At 35.2% G+C, this 17,865-nt stretch overlaps 1 protein-coding gene across 1 annotated transcript in view; it reads right to left on the reverse strand.

The window, feature by feature from the left end:
* Nucleotides 1-1,316: 1,316 nt before the first annotated feature.
* The window catches only part of SYT14 (synaptotagmin 14), a 68,400-nt gene continuing 51,851 nt past the window's right edge, over nt 1,317-17,865 (reverse strand). Inside the window, exons 6-8 of the mRNA XM_065752079.1 lie at nt 5,702-5,891; nt 2,733-2,789; nt 1,317-1,630 (exon numbers count right to left, since the gene is read on the reverse strand). Of these exons, the coding sequence (XP_065608151.1) occupies nt 1,317-1,630; nt 2,733-2,789; nt 5,702-5,891 (561 nt within the window). The remainder of the gene's footprint in view (nt 1,631-2,732; nt 2,790-5,701; nt 5,892-17,865) is intronic.

Consider the following 17,865-nt stretch of genomic DNA (forward strand, 5'->3'; position numbering starts at 1 on the left):
CTTGTGATACTGTGGCTTCTCAACTGTGTTGTTAGAAAGCTGTGCCTCCCAGCCTGAACATAACCAAAGAACAATTCTATTTTGGGCATGAACTTCAATTGCTGGCAAATTACCAAGAAGAAAATCCAGAAATTCACTATTGCTCTCTTACCTAAGAAGAAAGGTAAAAACTCCTGGTCCGCTCGATACTTCCAATGAACAGCACTGAGTAGTCCCTAAAACAGCTCAGAAGAGTTTCAAATGGATGTCTGTTGTAACCAAAGTCATAATGTTTCTCGCTCATTCTGCGTTGTTCAGCTGCTGCCACTATCTTCAGTCTTTCAAACCTAGCTTCTAAGTGCTGACATTTTAAATAAATCCATATCAATTTGTTTAACACAAAAATATTCTTGTAAAATCATGCTCTATGAGCTTCCTACATTGGAATACATCAACACAGGAGGTGCTTTCAACAGAAAGTTACATAGTTTTACAGTACAACCTGTCTAAGGAGATTTGGAAGGGACCAAACTACTGATCTGGTCTCTTTGGATTACGCAGAAGTACAGGCAAAGGGGAAAAACCCAATTTATGCCATATATAGAGCTTGTTCCTGTCACATATTGAAGAAACATTTATTTTATGTCAAAGTTCATCTGATGCCCAAATGCTAGTATTTTTCAAACTAACTGCGTATCAAAAATGAAAACTTAATTGTACTAAGCTCCTGGAAAGAAACTCAGTGTAAAACATAAGCATATTCATATGTGTCATATTAGTAAATGCTCTTCTCCCCTGGTGTGGGCTTTTCTCTGTTTGTTTGCTATTGGTGTTTTTTTTTTTTGTAGGGTTTTTCTTTCTTTCTTTCTTTCTTTCTTTTTTTTTTTTTGCTTTACAGGGCATTAACTTATTCTCATAGTGCAAATTATTGACCCTTACTCTGAATGCAGGCAGGTCAGAAGCTACAGTATTAGAGCACTATAAAAAGTACACAATAAGGAGCTTACAGCAATTTGGAAAACTTCACATAAAATATTACTGAATTGAAAAACACAAAACAAATCCAAACAAATACAGCCATCAGGTGGATGGGGGTAGGACTGCTAACATATCTGCATACAGCAAGACTCCTCTGACACCAAGGAAGTGTTTGATACTAAGTGAAGATTACATATTAAATCCCACCATTTTTCATGTTGTGCACTCTTCTGGATGGAATGTTGATCTCAATTTTCCTTTTTCACTTCCGCAACAGATCTGCAGATTGTGACTTGAAATGATCATCATCTTGAAAGACAAAAATTTCTCAAAACCACAACTGCACTTGGAACTGTTCATTAAGATTCTAATAAAGTATGCCATCTACATACTTGCTGTCCTTTAGACTCCTTCATTTCAGTCCAGTGATTGAGTTCATCTTCTCCTGAGCTGTTGAGACCTAAGGATATCCACCCTATCATCTCCTTTCGTTTCATGCTGCGCTTGTTATATACAGACAATATGAGCGTTACATCCGAAAGCTGAAACAGTGCCACCTGGAAAACGAAGGTTTCTTTGTACACCGGGTTTGGCTGTCCTCGTCGGATTGAAGTTTTGCATTTGGACATCTCTTGTCCCATGGAGTTCAGGAGTGTTAATTTAACATATGTATCTACAAAATAAATCAGAAATTTGAAATTTCAGATACCTTGGTTTTTTATCATGACATATTTACAAGATTCAAGGATATGGTGTATACCAGGCTGGCTGAACACAGCTAGACTAGACACATGAGAAAGATGATGTGTAAGCAAAATATTACAAACACAATAACAAATTAACTTGCTTCAGTACTATGTAAATGGCTTAAATCAAAGGTATACCTCATAATCCTTCCCATCCAGCCCCCGTTTGTTTCAAGCAAACTTACATGGCATTAACAGTTAGCAAGCTTAAACTAGCCACAACACTGTAAAGCATACCACTGAATGTTCAGAGAGTAACAATGAACAAAAATTGAATCGAGATAAGGTAGTGAAGAGAAAAATAAAAAAATAAAAAGAAAATACACATGTTGATATGCAGTGATGATATCACAACAGCCAAAATTAAGTGCTTCAGAATAATCTCTGCATGGATGCGGTTCTCACTTTGGGTTTTTTGATTTTATTCCTTTTAAAAACCAGAACCTCGCAAAGCTGGAATTTTGCACAATACAAGCTTTTAAATCCTAGATTCATGAAATAATACACTTTTGTTTTTTAACATAATTCAATATGCTTGCACAAAACATAGCTTGTTTAGTGATCTTAGGAAGTAGATTTAGGAATCTGATGCAATTAAATGTGAATGCTAGTATATGGGTATAAATGCTTCTTTCTAAAGCTCTGTTTTCACATGACTAGAAGCACTAAGTCATGTTCCTGCAGAAGGATATGTACTCAAAAAGTTATAATTTTAGGAAATACACAACTATGTTAAGAAATCTGTTTTTTTTTTGTTTGTTTTTTTTAACTGTACTGTTACTGAATAATGTTAAAAGATTCAAGTTTCTGTAAAAAGAAACGCATTGCACACTTTCACTTTGGAAGTACATTGAAATCCCACCATCCATAATCAGAGATAGATGCAACTTGTGAATGAGAGAGTGCAAGAAATAATAAGCATACACATTGATAAACCAGTATGGTAGGCAGCTGTGGATAGCTTTACTGCTGGCAAGTTTTCTTTTGCATGAAAAAGACAACATCCAATTAGTTTCTACAGGAACTCACCTCGAATTATATAAACCTGTCCACCTATCAAGTGTTTTAGACAACAGAACAGTCCATCTGACAACAGGGGGTGGAAAGCAGTAAAAGAAATAATGACCAGATGTCAATAGCTGGGTGAGAGAGGATCTAAGGTTAAAGTTTAAGAGGAAACGCTATTCACAGGACTGGAAGAACACAAAACCTTAGCAGCATAGATCAGGAAAAGGATTGAACAAAAGGATTGTTGGGTAAAATTTCATGAAATGATGCTTTTGTGCAGTTTTTGTGTAATCTTGAACAAAAATTACACTGCTTGTATAATGGGTTGTCTTAGCAGTTACGACTACTGGGTTCTAAAGCACACCAAACACAGGAAGAATCATGCAAATGGTTAGGCTATAGAAGACTGAGTAAAGAACACTACCCATTTTCTCAACCCTTATGCTTTTTCATGCAAACTCCAGCATATTAGAAAAACTGCATACAGTGCTTATACTTCTTACATGAAAAGCAATAAAATGAAATATCACTGTATTAAAACATAAGATTCTTCTACACTTAGATGTTACAGTTACAGCTACATGATTGTAATACTTCACTTCTTGAGTTGTGATGGAGTTGGGCATAAGAATTACTCTAATCTAAGTTTTGGAAAAAACTAAGGGAGGCTTATATCTGAATTTTATATATGGATCTCTCTATACAGAGTATACAGATCCCACTTATTAAAACTCATGTTTATGGATTTTGTGTGTGCATACACACGTGTATTTAACGTGCAAAAACTCATACCTTGTTTAAAAAAATGATTTAAGAGATACTAGGAAATATTCTTCTTTTCTCTGACAAAACATACACTGTCACAAGAGAACATCAAGACACATTCTAATATGCTTGGACTGCTTACAGGATTTGGTCTATCTGCTTGTACTTAGTTGCTAAATGAAACACTAAATAAGGTAAGAAATATGCAGCAGAGGCGTATAGACTACCAAGAAGCAGAAACGTAGAACTTGATCCTACTTGCTGCAGAAGCATTTCATAAAAACTAAATTAAATAAGCTAATGAACCCTAGAATAACTAAAGGATTATCTGTGGGAAAGAATAATTGCTACCCTTCCTATTCTAATGACCTTAACAAAAATTAACCTGCGCACATGCTTATCAGCACTTCTAAATACTCCAGACCACTGATGGTTCAAGAAAAAAAAAAAAAAAGAGGTCAGAGCACTTCATCATCAACCCTATGTGCTCTCTGTGGAAATTGTGAGAGAGGCTGGTGTATAGCCACAATGCACTTGGCAGGGAGTTAGGGAATGACAAACATGCACCTGGTTCCAGGAATTTCCAGGGAGTTCTCACTTGGTGAGGATGCACAAAACAACCCATAGGAGAAAGTGGAATTCCACAATATTCTCCACTGTCTTACCAGACCTAAAAGCTGCATTAGCTTCCAGCTTTCTAGAAATAAAACTTCAAACCCACATTTGTGTAAAAAAGACTTACTATGAATATCAAAACTTCTTCCTACCTTTCAGAGGGGATGACAAAAAGACACAGTGCATGAGTAGTTATTTAGAAACTTTTGTCATCAAGGAATCTTTCCTCCAAAAAGGGTAGGACAGAATATGCTAGTACAGGGCTGTGTGTCATGTTCTATGCAATCTGAAACTGGAAAGTTTGACCCCAGTTGTGTACGTAACTGTTAACACAAGAGCAATCTTTGGGAATTCACATACCAGGGCATTAGCATATCTGACTTCAAAACAAGTACAGACTCTCCACTCCCAACTAATATACATATTCCAAATGGAAAAACTTGACTGTCCCTAGAGATGCCATTGTTCTTAGCTCTTCTTGGCTTTTCCCATCTATCTCTATGCTTTGTCTCCCAGTAGGTGACTCTGGGGGAGCTACCTAATTATTAAAAAGTATATGAGATTCATCTTCGGCTTTCTTTCTCTGGTAGTGTTAATGAAGGCTGGCTAAGTCAGTATGGAAAATATACAGAGAGCAAAACAGAATACAGCTGAGCCAAATGTAATTAATGATTGGAATAAAACACAGGTCAAGAAAGAAAGACGACAGCGTCAGTCTCAAGTTGTTTGGCTTACTTCCTAAACTCTGAAGGCAAAGTGAGATGTGAAAACCGCTTACAAAATGTTGGCAGCCTGCTGGATAATCTAGTAGTGCCATACAAATCTGAAGATTAGGAAACAGAAAGGCTAAAACCTGAACCTTAAGACCAAACTAAGAGGAACAGGTAGGTAAGTCTGGCTACAACTTATGTAAATCAGGCTCAACATCTAACGAATAATTTTAAAAGTTGGCTACTGAGCTTTCTCAAGCTTTATCAAAGAATTAGAGACAGTAAAAATATTCCGCGTGTGACATTCCATCTGGCTCCATTTAAAAGTATAGAAAGTTCACAGATATTTCAGACAGACATATTTTTGAACAAATGCTGATTATAAATCTTCCTTCTGCACAGTATATATGCCAAAGGTCTCAATTTGCTTCTACATTGTCTTCAGTGACATTCTTAAATCAAATACGTTTCAACCACATACATGCAGTCGCATAAGCAATCAAAGGCTGCACTATCAAGCCCTCTAGGAACAGGGATAACTGTTCATAGTGTTTATGTTAATATCAGCTGGCATGTACTTTCTCATCAAACACTAACTTTTTATTCTTGGCCTCTGATGTGAGGCATTAGTAATTTAGCAATTAATCAGTATGATAAAGGTAATTTATTAGTCAGTCATCATGAAAAATTAAAGCAGTCTTGTCAACTTACAATTAATATTTTGAATTTTAGATTTTTGCTATTTCCCAACTGATTAGAAATATAAAACATGAAACAGATTAGTTGATGATTGCTCTATTTCATTTTGATAGGGCAAGACTAAATGATAGCATCGAAGTCCTTACTGCTAAGAGTACCACCAGTACAGAAGCGTTAGGATGAAAAAAGATTTTCACTCACTGGGTGGTCTGTTTGCTGCCAAGTTTTTGAAGTGGCTGCCTTTTATCACTTCTGCTGATAATCTTCCAGTTGTAGCATTATAAAGGAGGCCAATGAGAATTTCTGGAGCTGAGCCATGCACCAAAGACTGACAAGAGGAAGTACTTTCACTGCAGGACACTTCTGACATGCTCATTTGAGAGTCACAACCCTATAAAACACATAAGAATTTCTATAAATTCTATTTAACAATGTTATTGGGAAGGTAATTTTTAGAAAAACACATTAGAAACCAGAAGAGCAACTCACTGACAATAACAGAAGTTCCATTCAATCACCCATGAAGAAATGTACTTAATATACTATCAGTTCACACATGCTGGAGGTAACAAAAACTTGAAGTTGTCTGGAATTAAAATAATTCTTAATTTTGTATTTACATTGCCTCGTCATTCAGGAGAAATAATTGCAGAAGATGAAAAGAAGCTTTTATGGTCCCTATTTACTTCAACTGGTATGGTAAAATGTAATATGATTAGTTAGCTTCTTGGATAATATTAAACACTGCATCCTTCCTTTACTCTCCAAGAGTGAAAAGCAGTAGTGGAATTCTGAAGTTAACAAAATGCAGGAAGTTCTTATTCACTCCTTCTAAGTGTTATTCTCTAGACTGAGATTTTCTGACTAGTAAAATAACAGAATAGATGCAAATAGAAAAACATACTCTCTCTAGAATAAATTAGCTTACAAGGAATTTAATTGGTCCAGAGATACGGAAATGTAATAGAATCCTTGCCCTGAATGTGAAAGGAAGAATGTTACCCCAAGAGTCAGAAATGATGCATTAATTTTTACCATGCAAGCTCCCAGAAAATTCAGATCTCTCACACATACATTCTCACTATATCAAATCCTTGACTGGAGTTTCTAATATTCACGTTGATCATTTTAATCTCCCCATTCAAAAAAAAAAAACCCGAAACAAAACAAAAACAAATAAACAAACAAAAAAAATCAACCAAACTAAACTTTCTATAAACTGCCACGGGAATCACAACAGTTATTTCTACTTTCATTTCCTGATTTTGTGCACTGGCACATCGTACCTCTGTTGATAGCCAAGAACAGAACTTCGTATTATCAGCACAACCCTTCATGATTATCAGAGGGGAAAAAAAGACACATAAATTAGATCCACAGATTTTTAAAATATGGCTTGACTCATGTGGGAATCAGTCAGAACTCTTTCAAGGAGTCATGATGATTCTGTGAAGCTGATTGTTCCTGATTCCAAATGTCGCTACGATTTCCATCAACAGCTGACGAGCATAAGATCAGTCCTGTAACCTAAACAGCACCCATCCTCATCAAGATAAAAGTTAATTTCAAAAGCAAGCAACTTAATTCAACATAAAAATCCAAATTCATTCAGAAACTCTAATTATAGAAATGGTAACAACAAAAAATAAGTGATGTACCTACAACATCCTTCATACCGACATTTTAACTAGATCTTCTCTGCAGAACATTTCCAAGATGTTTGTTAGAAACTTCTAATAGCAATCTAGTTCCTCATTACTAAGCTCTCAGTGGTGTCAGCAAATACATTCTTACAACTAAAGAAGGGACTGAAGAAAATTCTCTGATTCCAACCTCCAAAACGGCAAACTCTGATTTAAAATCTTTGGTTACTTTTCTAAGAGTTCTTTACTCAATTCCAAGAATAAATTTAAAATGGGCTATAAATTTGAAATTCTTGAAGGTTAATTATGCATTAATTAATTATGCACTCTCAAAACAGGAAACTTCTGATTCAGATCTTCAGCATGAGTAACAAAGCAGAAAGTCTAAAGAAATGACGTATTGATTCAGCAGTCAGTATGTACTGCACACACAACTGAAAATCTCAGCTTGTCACTGCAGGTATTATTTACAACTTCTAGTCTTCCAAAATTTAATATTTTATATCTACGGTCCTTAGTCATCTTATTTTTTGGGCCACAAATTTAAACACAATCATCCTGACGCTGTTTCAAAGCTCTGTTGTCTAATTTGATTGCAATCATGCTGTAAGCCCACAAAGAAGACACAACACAAGGCAAACAGCTGTGCAAACACTCCCACCCAGTCCCTCAAATAGGTCTGATATTGGTACCAAGAAGATGATAGCACTTTTCCCTGGGTGCAATTTATCTATACAGATAGCAATATTCTATTACTCCTGAGCCAAAAGGGCTCAGTTTAAGCAAACTTATGCAGAGTTAAACTGATTACAATAGAATAGATTATAATCAGAATAACATTCAACTAACAGTAAATACTAAATGAGAGGCAATTGAATGGGAATGCGTCCTGAAGTACCTTGAATGGGAAGACAAGTAGCTTCCATGCTATAAAACAAAGAGGAAACAGCTAAAAAACTGTGGTATTTCAAAATTACATAAGGATGTGCAACCTGGTCTAGGGAGCCTGCTTTGGCATGGGGGTTGGACTATAGATGATCTATAGAGGTCCCTTCTAACACCTACAATTCTGTGATTCTGTGATGAGCTATATTATACTTTAGATGTTGTACTTCACAGTAGAATCCTGACTGACTGAGAGTAAGACAAAACTGCACTTGCCAAGGCCAGACAACAGGATCTCAATGGCTGAATAGAGATGATAGAAACTTAGCTGATGTTTTGGATCTGTAACTGGGGTGGAAAGTAAGTAAATGGATGTGCCATAGGACTGCTGAGCAGAAATAATGTGTAGATGTAGCCTTGATGAAAAACTAGAGAGGGTCAAACTTAAGTGCTTTGCTACAATATTTTCTAAAACAAAATATTTTGCCTTTTATTTTGAAACAGGAGGTAGGTTTCAAACATAAAGAATACCGCTCTATTCCCAAGATGTAATAAATTTATCAATATCTTTCCTATCACATGCTGCAGGTGACAAGTTTAAAGACTTTAAAATAACATGACTGAAGAAAAAAAATCACTAAAGAAACAACCTGAACAAATTGTTTTTTTTACCACTGCACACACACACACAAAAGACTCCAAACCTTTTATTTCATACTGAATTCAGCATATTTTTTCAGTTCTGAACTAAAAAATTCTCACATAGAAGAAAATGAGAGATAAGTAGAAAAACGAAGCAGTCAGATGTGAAGCAGTGTTGGAGACATGTCAAAACAAGGTGAAACAACATAAACCAAAACTCTAATTTCTGTGCCTGTAATTAGGGAGAAAGCAGAACTGAGGCAAATGGTTAAAAAAATGTGAGGTAATGAGAGGAAGAAGGTGAGGCTATATTTTGTTAAGGTTTTTTTTGTTTGTTTGTTTAAAGAAAATAGAAAGACTGTGTGGAAGTGAAAAAGAAACTGGAAAACTGTGGAAAGCCCTTCACTGTTTTAAGCAAGGCATTCTGTGATATTCACAGCCATTATCAGGTAAGTAATCTGATTTTGTAGAAGTCCACGAGCAACACTGTGACTGAAAATATAACAGACTTCTCCAAATTCAGTTCAGCTTTTTGTTTGTTTTTCCTGTTTACATAGACAAAATACAAGAAGAATGCTTACACGTCAAGAAACGAAGTTGCATTTTTTCCTGTTCAAAATATAAGCTTCATGATCAAATGGCAGATTATAAAATGTTAATGCTGTGATTTCTAACTGGTTCAACACAAACAGAAACTCTGCTTTCATATTGTGACATTACAGTACTACCAGACTGCTTTAATGTATATAAACCTGCACTCAACCCAACTTTAACTTACGTTTATTCTACTTGGACACTCTAGTTTCACTGTGAGAAATGTAATATTTAGACCCAAAATGTCCATTTCTTCGAAATAATCTGTCTACATAAATTTATCTTCATAATTCTCTCTTCCACTATAAACACGGCATGTAGTCTAATATGCAGGAAAAATAGACTTGAGGTTTTGTAACAGGAAAGTGCCTCTTAAGGTCAGTGAAGTACCAGAACAGGCTAGTGAGAAATGTAAAAAAAGCTTAACTGCAGACTTTAAAGAACTTAGATGAAATGGCAAGGTATAGATGATCTTGTCAAAGTACAAAGAGCTGAACTGCCTCTTGATGTTCTTTCCAGGACATGAATGAGAAAACTCTAACCTATTCTTCCTCAATTTAGCCACAGCAAACAGATTTTATTCACAATAAATGTAAACAAACAAAAAACTTCAGGCAAAGTCCCTTCTTAATATCTGGTTCAAAGTTCTGATGGTGAATTATAATTTTTCAGCTTCAATTTTGTAACACAGAGCTTAGCCCTAAACCTTTCCTGTGAACACTGCAAGATAGTACTTAATGACAAAGCCAAGCTGATTTTATTTGACCAACAATTACAAGAATTACTGCTTTTCACTGCATTACAGGAGTAATATATACTACAAAACTGTAGTTACTCCAAAACATTCTCCCTAATGACACTGCATGCTTTTATCTAGCAAAAAGACCATCATTTCTTAATATACATATAATAAAAACATTCCCATAAAATGATATTTCTATTTCACATATTCCTAGCATACAAAGTCAGTAATTAAAGATAACACTTTTTTTTTCTCCACCAGAGCCAATCAAATGGAACACATACCATACATGATGCAAGATCTGAACTTCTAAAATGTATTTTCTAATAATCTTTTCACTGCTCTCTGACAACACTGAGAAACCTATGCAACAACAAGAATTCATCTTCCTTGAACATAATTTTACTGAGACAAGGTACTTGTTGTTTACATATTCATATCCTACTGTTTTTTTACTCTGAATTTCTACTTACAGATTCTCTTAAGCCAACTGAAGTCGATCACAAAGAACAATGGGACCATGTTCTGAGGACAGTTAGAAATTCATTCCCCTCACTGGATAAGTTAAAATCATGCCTCTGCAGGCTTGCAAAACAAGAACATCTGAGTCTCTTGGCTTTCCAAAATATACACAGGAAAGATGAAACCTTGCTGACAATCCTTCAAGCAACAAAAATCTGATTCACAGCATGTTACTTGTCAAATTTTAAATGTTAATGTTATACCACTAATCTTATAAAGAACTTTTTTGCACGTTACTTTTTTCTATTTCTATGGCAATACAACTCAGAGATTAGAGAAGTAAATTTCAATCCTAACTTGGCAAAGCAGGAACTGAATTCAGGCCTCCAACATTTCAGATAAAAGCATTCATGCCTTCTAATCACCAGAGCCAGAGAGAAGAGAAAATGGAACCTGGAGCCTCCACGTACTCCATTCCTGACTTAAACACTATACACTTTATTAAAGCATGTTTCAAACCTAAAATACTTTTGAAAATGTATTGGGATCATTCCTGGGAAAAAACAACTTAAAAAAAAATAAAAAGGAGCATTTTAATTTTTCATTCTCGTATCCAAAACCCATTTGCATACTATAGCGGATGCTTTGATATCTCTTGGAAATGTGGACCTCAGCTTCCCAACCCTTGGATTACAGTAATCGTATTTCCCCTAACTCGTGGAATAATTGTGAGGATGGATATACATAAAAACTGGAAGTCCTTAAAAATACCATAGTTGTAACAAAACAGTTCCTTAAAATAAATGACTGATACTCTTTCTGTATATTAATACCTGCAGGAAGTATCAAGTTTTTGCTTTTAAAGGTAGAACTCAAAAGTTATGTAATCATTATAACAATGTAATATAAAATACTCTTCAAATAATATTATTAATAGTAACACCAATGATAAGGTTTAGTAAAGACACTGCAGAATACCAATTAAAGGAAAAAGCAAGGGTTGCTTTTTGGTGTTTTTCTTTTTTTTTTTTCTTTTTTTTTTTAACATCTCTTCCTGTACTGTATTCCGTTGTCATTTTGAAGTGTCAACAATTCCTAAGAACATCCAATTTTAAATGCCTGTCAATCTCTTCACAATCTAGTAAAATCACTTTATTTATTTTAAAGAAATTCAATACTTTTGAAGCTGTATCAAGTTATCTATCTTCACAACACACTAGGGAAAAAAACTTCAATTTCTATTGTAGTGGTCAGTCCTATAGAGTCTAAGTAAGAAAACACATAGTTCATTAGTATTTTACTTTAAACTAAAAAGAGGAATTTGGAAACAAAGAAGCATAGTTTTATCCATCTCACAAAGACTCAAGCTTAGGAAAGCATCATTATTTATGACAAGTAATTACTTGCTGGGTTGTTTTGGTGTCCTTTCTTTTTCTTTTTTTTTTTTTGCTCAACTGTTACCTTGAAGTAGATTCCAGTTAGGTATGGTGTGTACTTTTATTCATGTACTTAAACACTTTATGGTATTAATATCTAAGTCAACTTAAAACACTAACATGGCACTAAATGCTCTGATACTATGCCTCCTACATAGCTTTGTTTTAGTAAACAGTTCATTACTTATTTCAGGTAAAATGGTATGTTTAAAAATTACCATGATATTTTATTCACAAATTTCAATTGGAGAGACTTTAGCAAGTAAATAATTCAACATTAATGGCACTCCTCACATCAAGTATGGATGTTTAAAAATTATTAACCTATTATTGATGTAATTAAAAATATAAAAACTGATAAAATGCATATTTCTCATCCAAAGCTTTACTCTGTCTTGTTTTCGTAATTCTCAAGAAAACACTTATGGATGTAGTACAAAACAAGTTGTTCTGTCATAAATGGAGGACTGGAAGATCAAATGAAAAATGCAGCCATTTCAAACACTACAGACAAGTGTGATTTAACCCAGCAAGCAGCTGAACTCTGAACCCAGAGCAGCTGAACAGCCCTTAGCTCACTTTCAGCACTTCTGGTGGGATAGGGAATAGAACTGGAAAAATAAAAAGTACAACTTGCAGATTGAGATAAAAACTATTTACTAAAACATTGGTGTTTCGTCAATGGTTCATCTGCTAAAGCTGAAACACAGCATCATACCAGACACCACGAAGGAAATCAGTTCTGTCCTATCTGAAACAGGGACAACAGGAAATAAAAACCTTCCATTTCTATATACAATTGTAATTTACTTCAGAAACTATGATGTTACTGACCACAGAAACACAATGATTATATGCCAATTTTACTTCAATGCATTTGCCAATAAGAAAAATATAGTATTACTAAAGTTAGCTTTCAAACCTTAGGATGCTATTAATAATTGAGTCATAAAATGACAAATATTTAGCAATGGCAAAACAGAATGCCATTTTCCTGAAAGAATTCAAATAAGTTCACAGTGACATTTCCATTGCTTTTTGTATTTCTTGAGAATTTGCTAGTAGTGCTTTCTGTCTGAAAGTTTTTTAAACTCCACAGAACGAAACATTAACTGGCTGCAGATACAGAAGCATTTTAAGTTCACTATTACTTGACTGTTTGCATTTTAAGTTACAGCTTTGGCTTCCTTGCCATATTGTGAAAACACACCTAGTTGCTCCAGACTTAAAGGGCCTGAAATTTGCACAGCAAGCCTGAGCAGCAGAGGAAGGAATTCAAAATAAATGTACAATTGGATTTACAGCATTTACAAAAGCGTTCTGTTTTTGCATTGCAAAAGCCTGCTCACTGTTTATACAGCCATAGGCAAGGGAGAGAAACTAAAATTCTGTTTTCTTAACTAAGACACGCGACATAAAGAAACACTGAAGTACTAAAAGCTGTTAGCTTGTGCTAGCAGCATAGTTAAGAATACCTGACACAGAACTGAGACATTTTAATTGAGACATTTGTGTAACAGCTCCTGCCCACTCACATCTCCTCTCTTCACTCCCTCTTAAACATGACAACAGAGGAGATGTTACTGTGGGACAGCTTGAGACCACCTAGCTCTTAAATGGCAGACAGTTACTTTTACAGTTCCAAAGCCACTTTCAGAGCACCCAGGCTCATTACTCAGCTCTGCATCCTTGCTTCCTGCTACTTAGAAAGCTTCCTAAGCACATTCATCTTTTAAGGTATTCCAAAGCATATGCTTACTAGGGAGAGAGAGCAGTGGCTAATAGTTTGATTTCTCCCTTTTTTTCCTCTTGATTACACTCTTCCAAATAGAGAATAGAGAAAAAGGTTCAGTGATCAAACAGTAAGAATAATTTATGAATAGTCAATCTAAGGACTAGTACTTGATTGCACATGCAATCAGTCATGCAACTGTTTTTCTACAATGACCAAATCTATAACATAAAACGCATGTCTATGATGAATTTGTCAATTAAATTATTTGCTTTTAGTAGTTCACCCAGCTCTAATTATGACTGCTAGAGGCAACCCTTTTGATTTATTCAGGTCACGTTTAATCTCAGGATATGAGGATCACTAGGTGCCTGCAGTTGGAAAGGATCTGCTTCAGTTCTTAGAGCAGTAACTACAAAGGGCAAGAACTGGAGACAAGCTAGGTTCTCCAGGGGCCAGCTGACAGCCGACTGAGCACAAAAGAAAGACAAACTGCATCACGAAAGATGCAGCTCAAGGTCAGGCACTGAGGGCTATGCCTAACAAGAAGCTCACACATGAGGACATAAAGATCCCTTGCAAAAGATACCCTATGAACAGAAATCTTAGTATGTGACACCAAACACAGGCAGCTCCAATATATCCCCCAAAGAAATTATCTGGGAATCAAGTCCAAAATGAAGAATGCTAACTCAGAACACTTAATGTTACACTGCAACACTCTGGAGAAGAATCATTTAGTAAATAGACTGAAAACTAACATTAGAAGTTTCACTAGTATTCAACTTCTGAATGCAGGCTAGATAACTTGATCTGTTTGTGCAGAATCTCTGTTCAGTGTTTCCCCTGGAAATGGAAGAAAACAGTGCACATGCCTTTGCTGAAAGGGGCTCAAAGCTGCAGATGTAAGCAGCAGCTTGTAGACTTCAACAGAGAAAATTTCATGTTAGTGATAACCCTGAGAGTACTTTCTTTTAAGTCCTACAAAGCTACATCTAGGAAATGTATAATGTTTTCCAGTTTTATTTTGCTTACTGCTCTTTTAAATTGCGATCTGAGTTCGGAAATCATACCTATGGCACAGAGAATGAGAGTCTCAGAATTTCACAGACACTTGATCAAATTCACATTTTTCGTAGCTTTATGTATTGATTTCTTCTAGGAGTACTTTAGCTTTATGTAGATTTAAAACAACAAAAACAATACCAAAAGAAATGTAGTGAGCCAAACTAAACCTCTAGTTTCAAGTAATATCTAAGGTAACTGAGTATTGCTCAAATGCTTTATTTTACTATAGAATGGTTATTCACAGTCTGGGACATTTTAGAAACTAAGAACACTAAAAACAGCAATACTCTGTCTGAAACATAGTTTTGATTATTTGCTGAAGCAAATATCAAAGACTGATAATCTATCTAAGTAAATAAGTTTTCTCTAATAACACTGATCAAAGGCAAGAAGATACAATTTGTAAATCGCTATTTTATACAGTTCACATTTAGTAAGATATAGACACAAGGAACGATCTTCATTCTGGCTATGTGACCAACTGAGGATTTTGACATACACATTAAACTCAAAGAATTCCCCAAATATCCTACATTCTGGGTCATGGAAGCATACAAAGGTTCGTCTCTACAGAACTCAAATGGCTTCGCATCTCAATGACCACAAAGATCACACAGACCCAAACCCCTACCATGATCAGGGCTGGCCCCCTGCCCTACCTCAGGCTGCCCATGCCCCATCCAACCTGGCATGGGGCACCTCCAGGGATGGGGCACCACAGCTTCTCCAGGCAGCCATGCCAGTGCTTCACTGCTCTCTAAGTGAAAAATTTTCCCTTAACATCTAATCTAATTCTCTCTTTTGGTTTAAAAAGGATCCCCCTTGTCCTAACACTATCAATATACAAAAATATAACTAAAATACTGTGAAAAAAATCATCTATTTCCTAGACAAATCTTAATTATCATTTTACTGAATTATTTAAAGTATCAACATGGTAGCTACTGTTTAGTAAAATGCAATAAACACACAAACTTTAATATTTAGCCTTCCAAATAAAAGCCTGAATAGATCATACTACAGGCATATAGCAGTGAAGTCATCAGTAGGACAAAAATACCAGATTTGCACAAAACGTGTCAGTTCAACTCTAGAGGGGCCAAGAATTTCCATGGAAAAAATGCCTTTCTGAAAGTTTTTTTCATTCGTTTATGAAATGATAGACATGCATTAGAAAGAATAGTGAAGACACTAAAAGCAGCGTGGAAAAAATTCCCTAAGCACAACACATAAGGAAGTCCATATGAGATGATTAACACAAACAAGTATTAAATTATTAAGCACCACTCTCAATACTGAAAGTATTTCTATATGTTGCATGAAGAAATACTTACATCATTCAAAAATGTAATTAAAATATTTCTCAGACAATCTGGTTATTTATAGAAAAGATACAAAGAATAATCCTTAATGCACAAATGACTGCTCTAACCATTCACTCCTTGACATAAGGGCCACATTTAGGAGTCCAGTATGGTAAAAATAGAGAATATTTTGGAAAGAAAAAGTTAAATTTAATTCTCCACAGCAAACATAAGGTTGTTGACAATGCAAGATAAAAGATTACTAAATTTTCTTAGCAGAAAGATATATGTTTTTATCTTCTAACTTCTATACTTCCAAAATAAATAAAAAATAGAAAAGATACATTTGTTTGTTTTCATTCTACACCAGAAAAGAAACCTGTGAGATAATGAAAAGGACTACAGTTTTTGGTTGTTTTTGTTGTTGTTGGGTTGGGTTTTTTTGTTTTGTTTTGTTTTTTGTTTTGCTTTTTATCATTTCCAAATTGATTTTACTCAATAAAATGCATATAAGGTTTTATTATCACATCATACTAGAGGCTATTCTTCACTGTCAGGAAAATTTCTTTGAGTGAGAAGAACAAAGTGCAACTGAGAACAATTCTACAGGGACTTCTTGAAGAAAAACAAACAGCACTGAAATGGATTCAGAATTCCAAAACAAGTGAACAAAAATTTGACTACTAATTCTACTGTATGAAATGTAGAATTTCTCTAACAGCATCAGGTCTTCCTAAGCAAACTATACTCAAAGTAATACAATGCACACCCCTGACATATTAACTTTGATGCAATGGCCCATTTCATTTAAATTTAAAAGGATCATGGAGTTTCAGATAACAGCGATGTATACACTCTGTCTAGCTCATTTTGGTTCTGTTGCTTCTTCCCCATATAATGAATGTGGAAGGAAGTCTGAGATATTTCAGTCAACGTGTGTTAAGTATGAGAGCTGAGAATAGTGTGTGAAGAGGAATTCCCTGGCTACGTGGGAGAATTGTAGCAAACATACCCAAGTGGTCTTAGGGAACATGATGGAAGAGTTAGAGTTATTGAGGCAGAAGTGGAGTAGAACAAATTCAATGGAAACCATGCAGAGGAAGAATGCAGTATTCAAGGAGGAACTATTAAATGAAAACATACCTTTTTATGGTACAGGAACAACCCAGTTAATGATTGTTAATGACAGCAACAAGACTGTGCTAATGCAAGACTTTATATGAAATGTAAGATGAAGAACATGCAGAAATCTTGGGTAAGAAAGTCTGTAAATATATTTGTAAATTTGAAGCCTTGTGAAGCTTTGAAACCTATTTAAGGAGCATATAAATATTGTGCATTTACCATGTCATGTACTTGTCCTCACTTTAACAATCAGCAGAGAAAGCAGCAGGCCCAGCTCATGTGTGCATACCACTAAGTGAAACACTTACCGTCTCCTGTAAAATAACTTCTGCCTGGCTTATGATTAGAAGGGCATAAAGATCATTGCTCTATTCTAGCAAAAATGAACAGTTGAGAAAGAATACAACCAGAGTGTATAACTGCACTCAGAGGCAAACACCTGACAACTCATGAAGTTGAAGGACAATGCTGGATAAGAACAAATGACTATAAGTTTGCCACGAAGAAATTCAGGTTGGAAATGAAACACCCAGATGTTTACTGATGAAAATTTGCTATCAAGCTGTCTTGACTGCTGGTAATAATAACAGCTTGAACACAGTGATAGAGGATGATACCCTGCTTCCAGTAAAACATTCAGAAAAAAAAAGACATTTTAACACTGTTCCAAAATAAAACAGATCTGTAGATCTATTTACTGAATAAGCATTACATAGCTTATTCATTATAACA

This window comes from Cyrtonyx montezumae, unplaced genomic scaffold (genome assembly GCF_038088225.1).
Source record: "Cyrtonyx montezumae isolate F1298 unplaced genomic scaffold, pur_monq_1.0 scaffold_0, whole genome shotgun sequence".
Classification (NCBI taxonomy): Eukaryota; Metazoa; Chordata; class Aves; order Galliformes; family Odontophoridae; genus Cyrtonyx; species Cyrtonyx montezumae.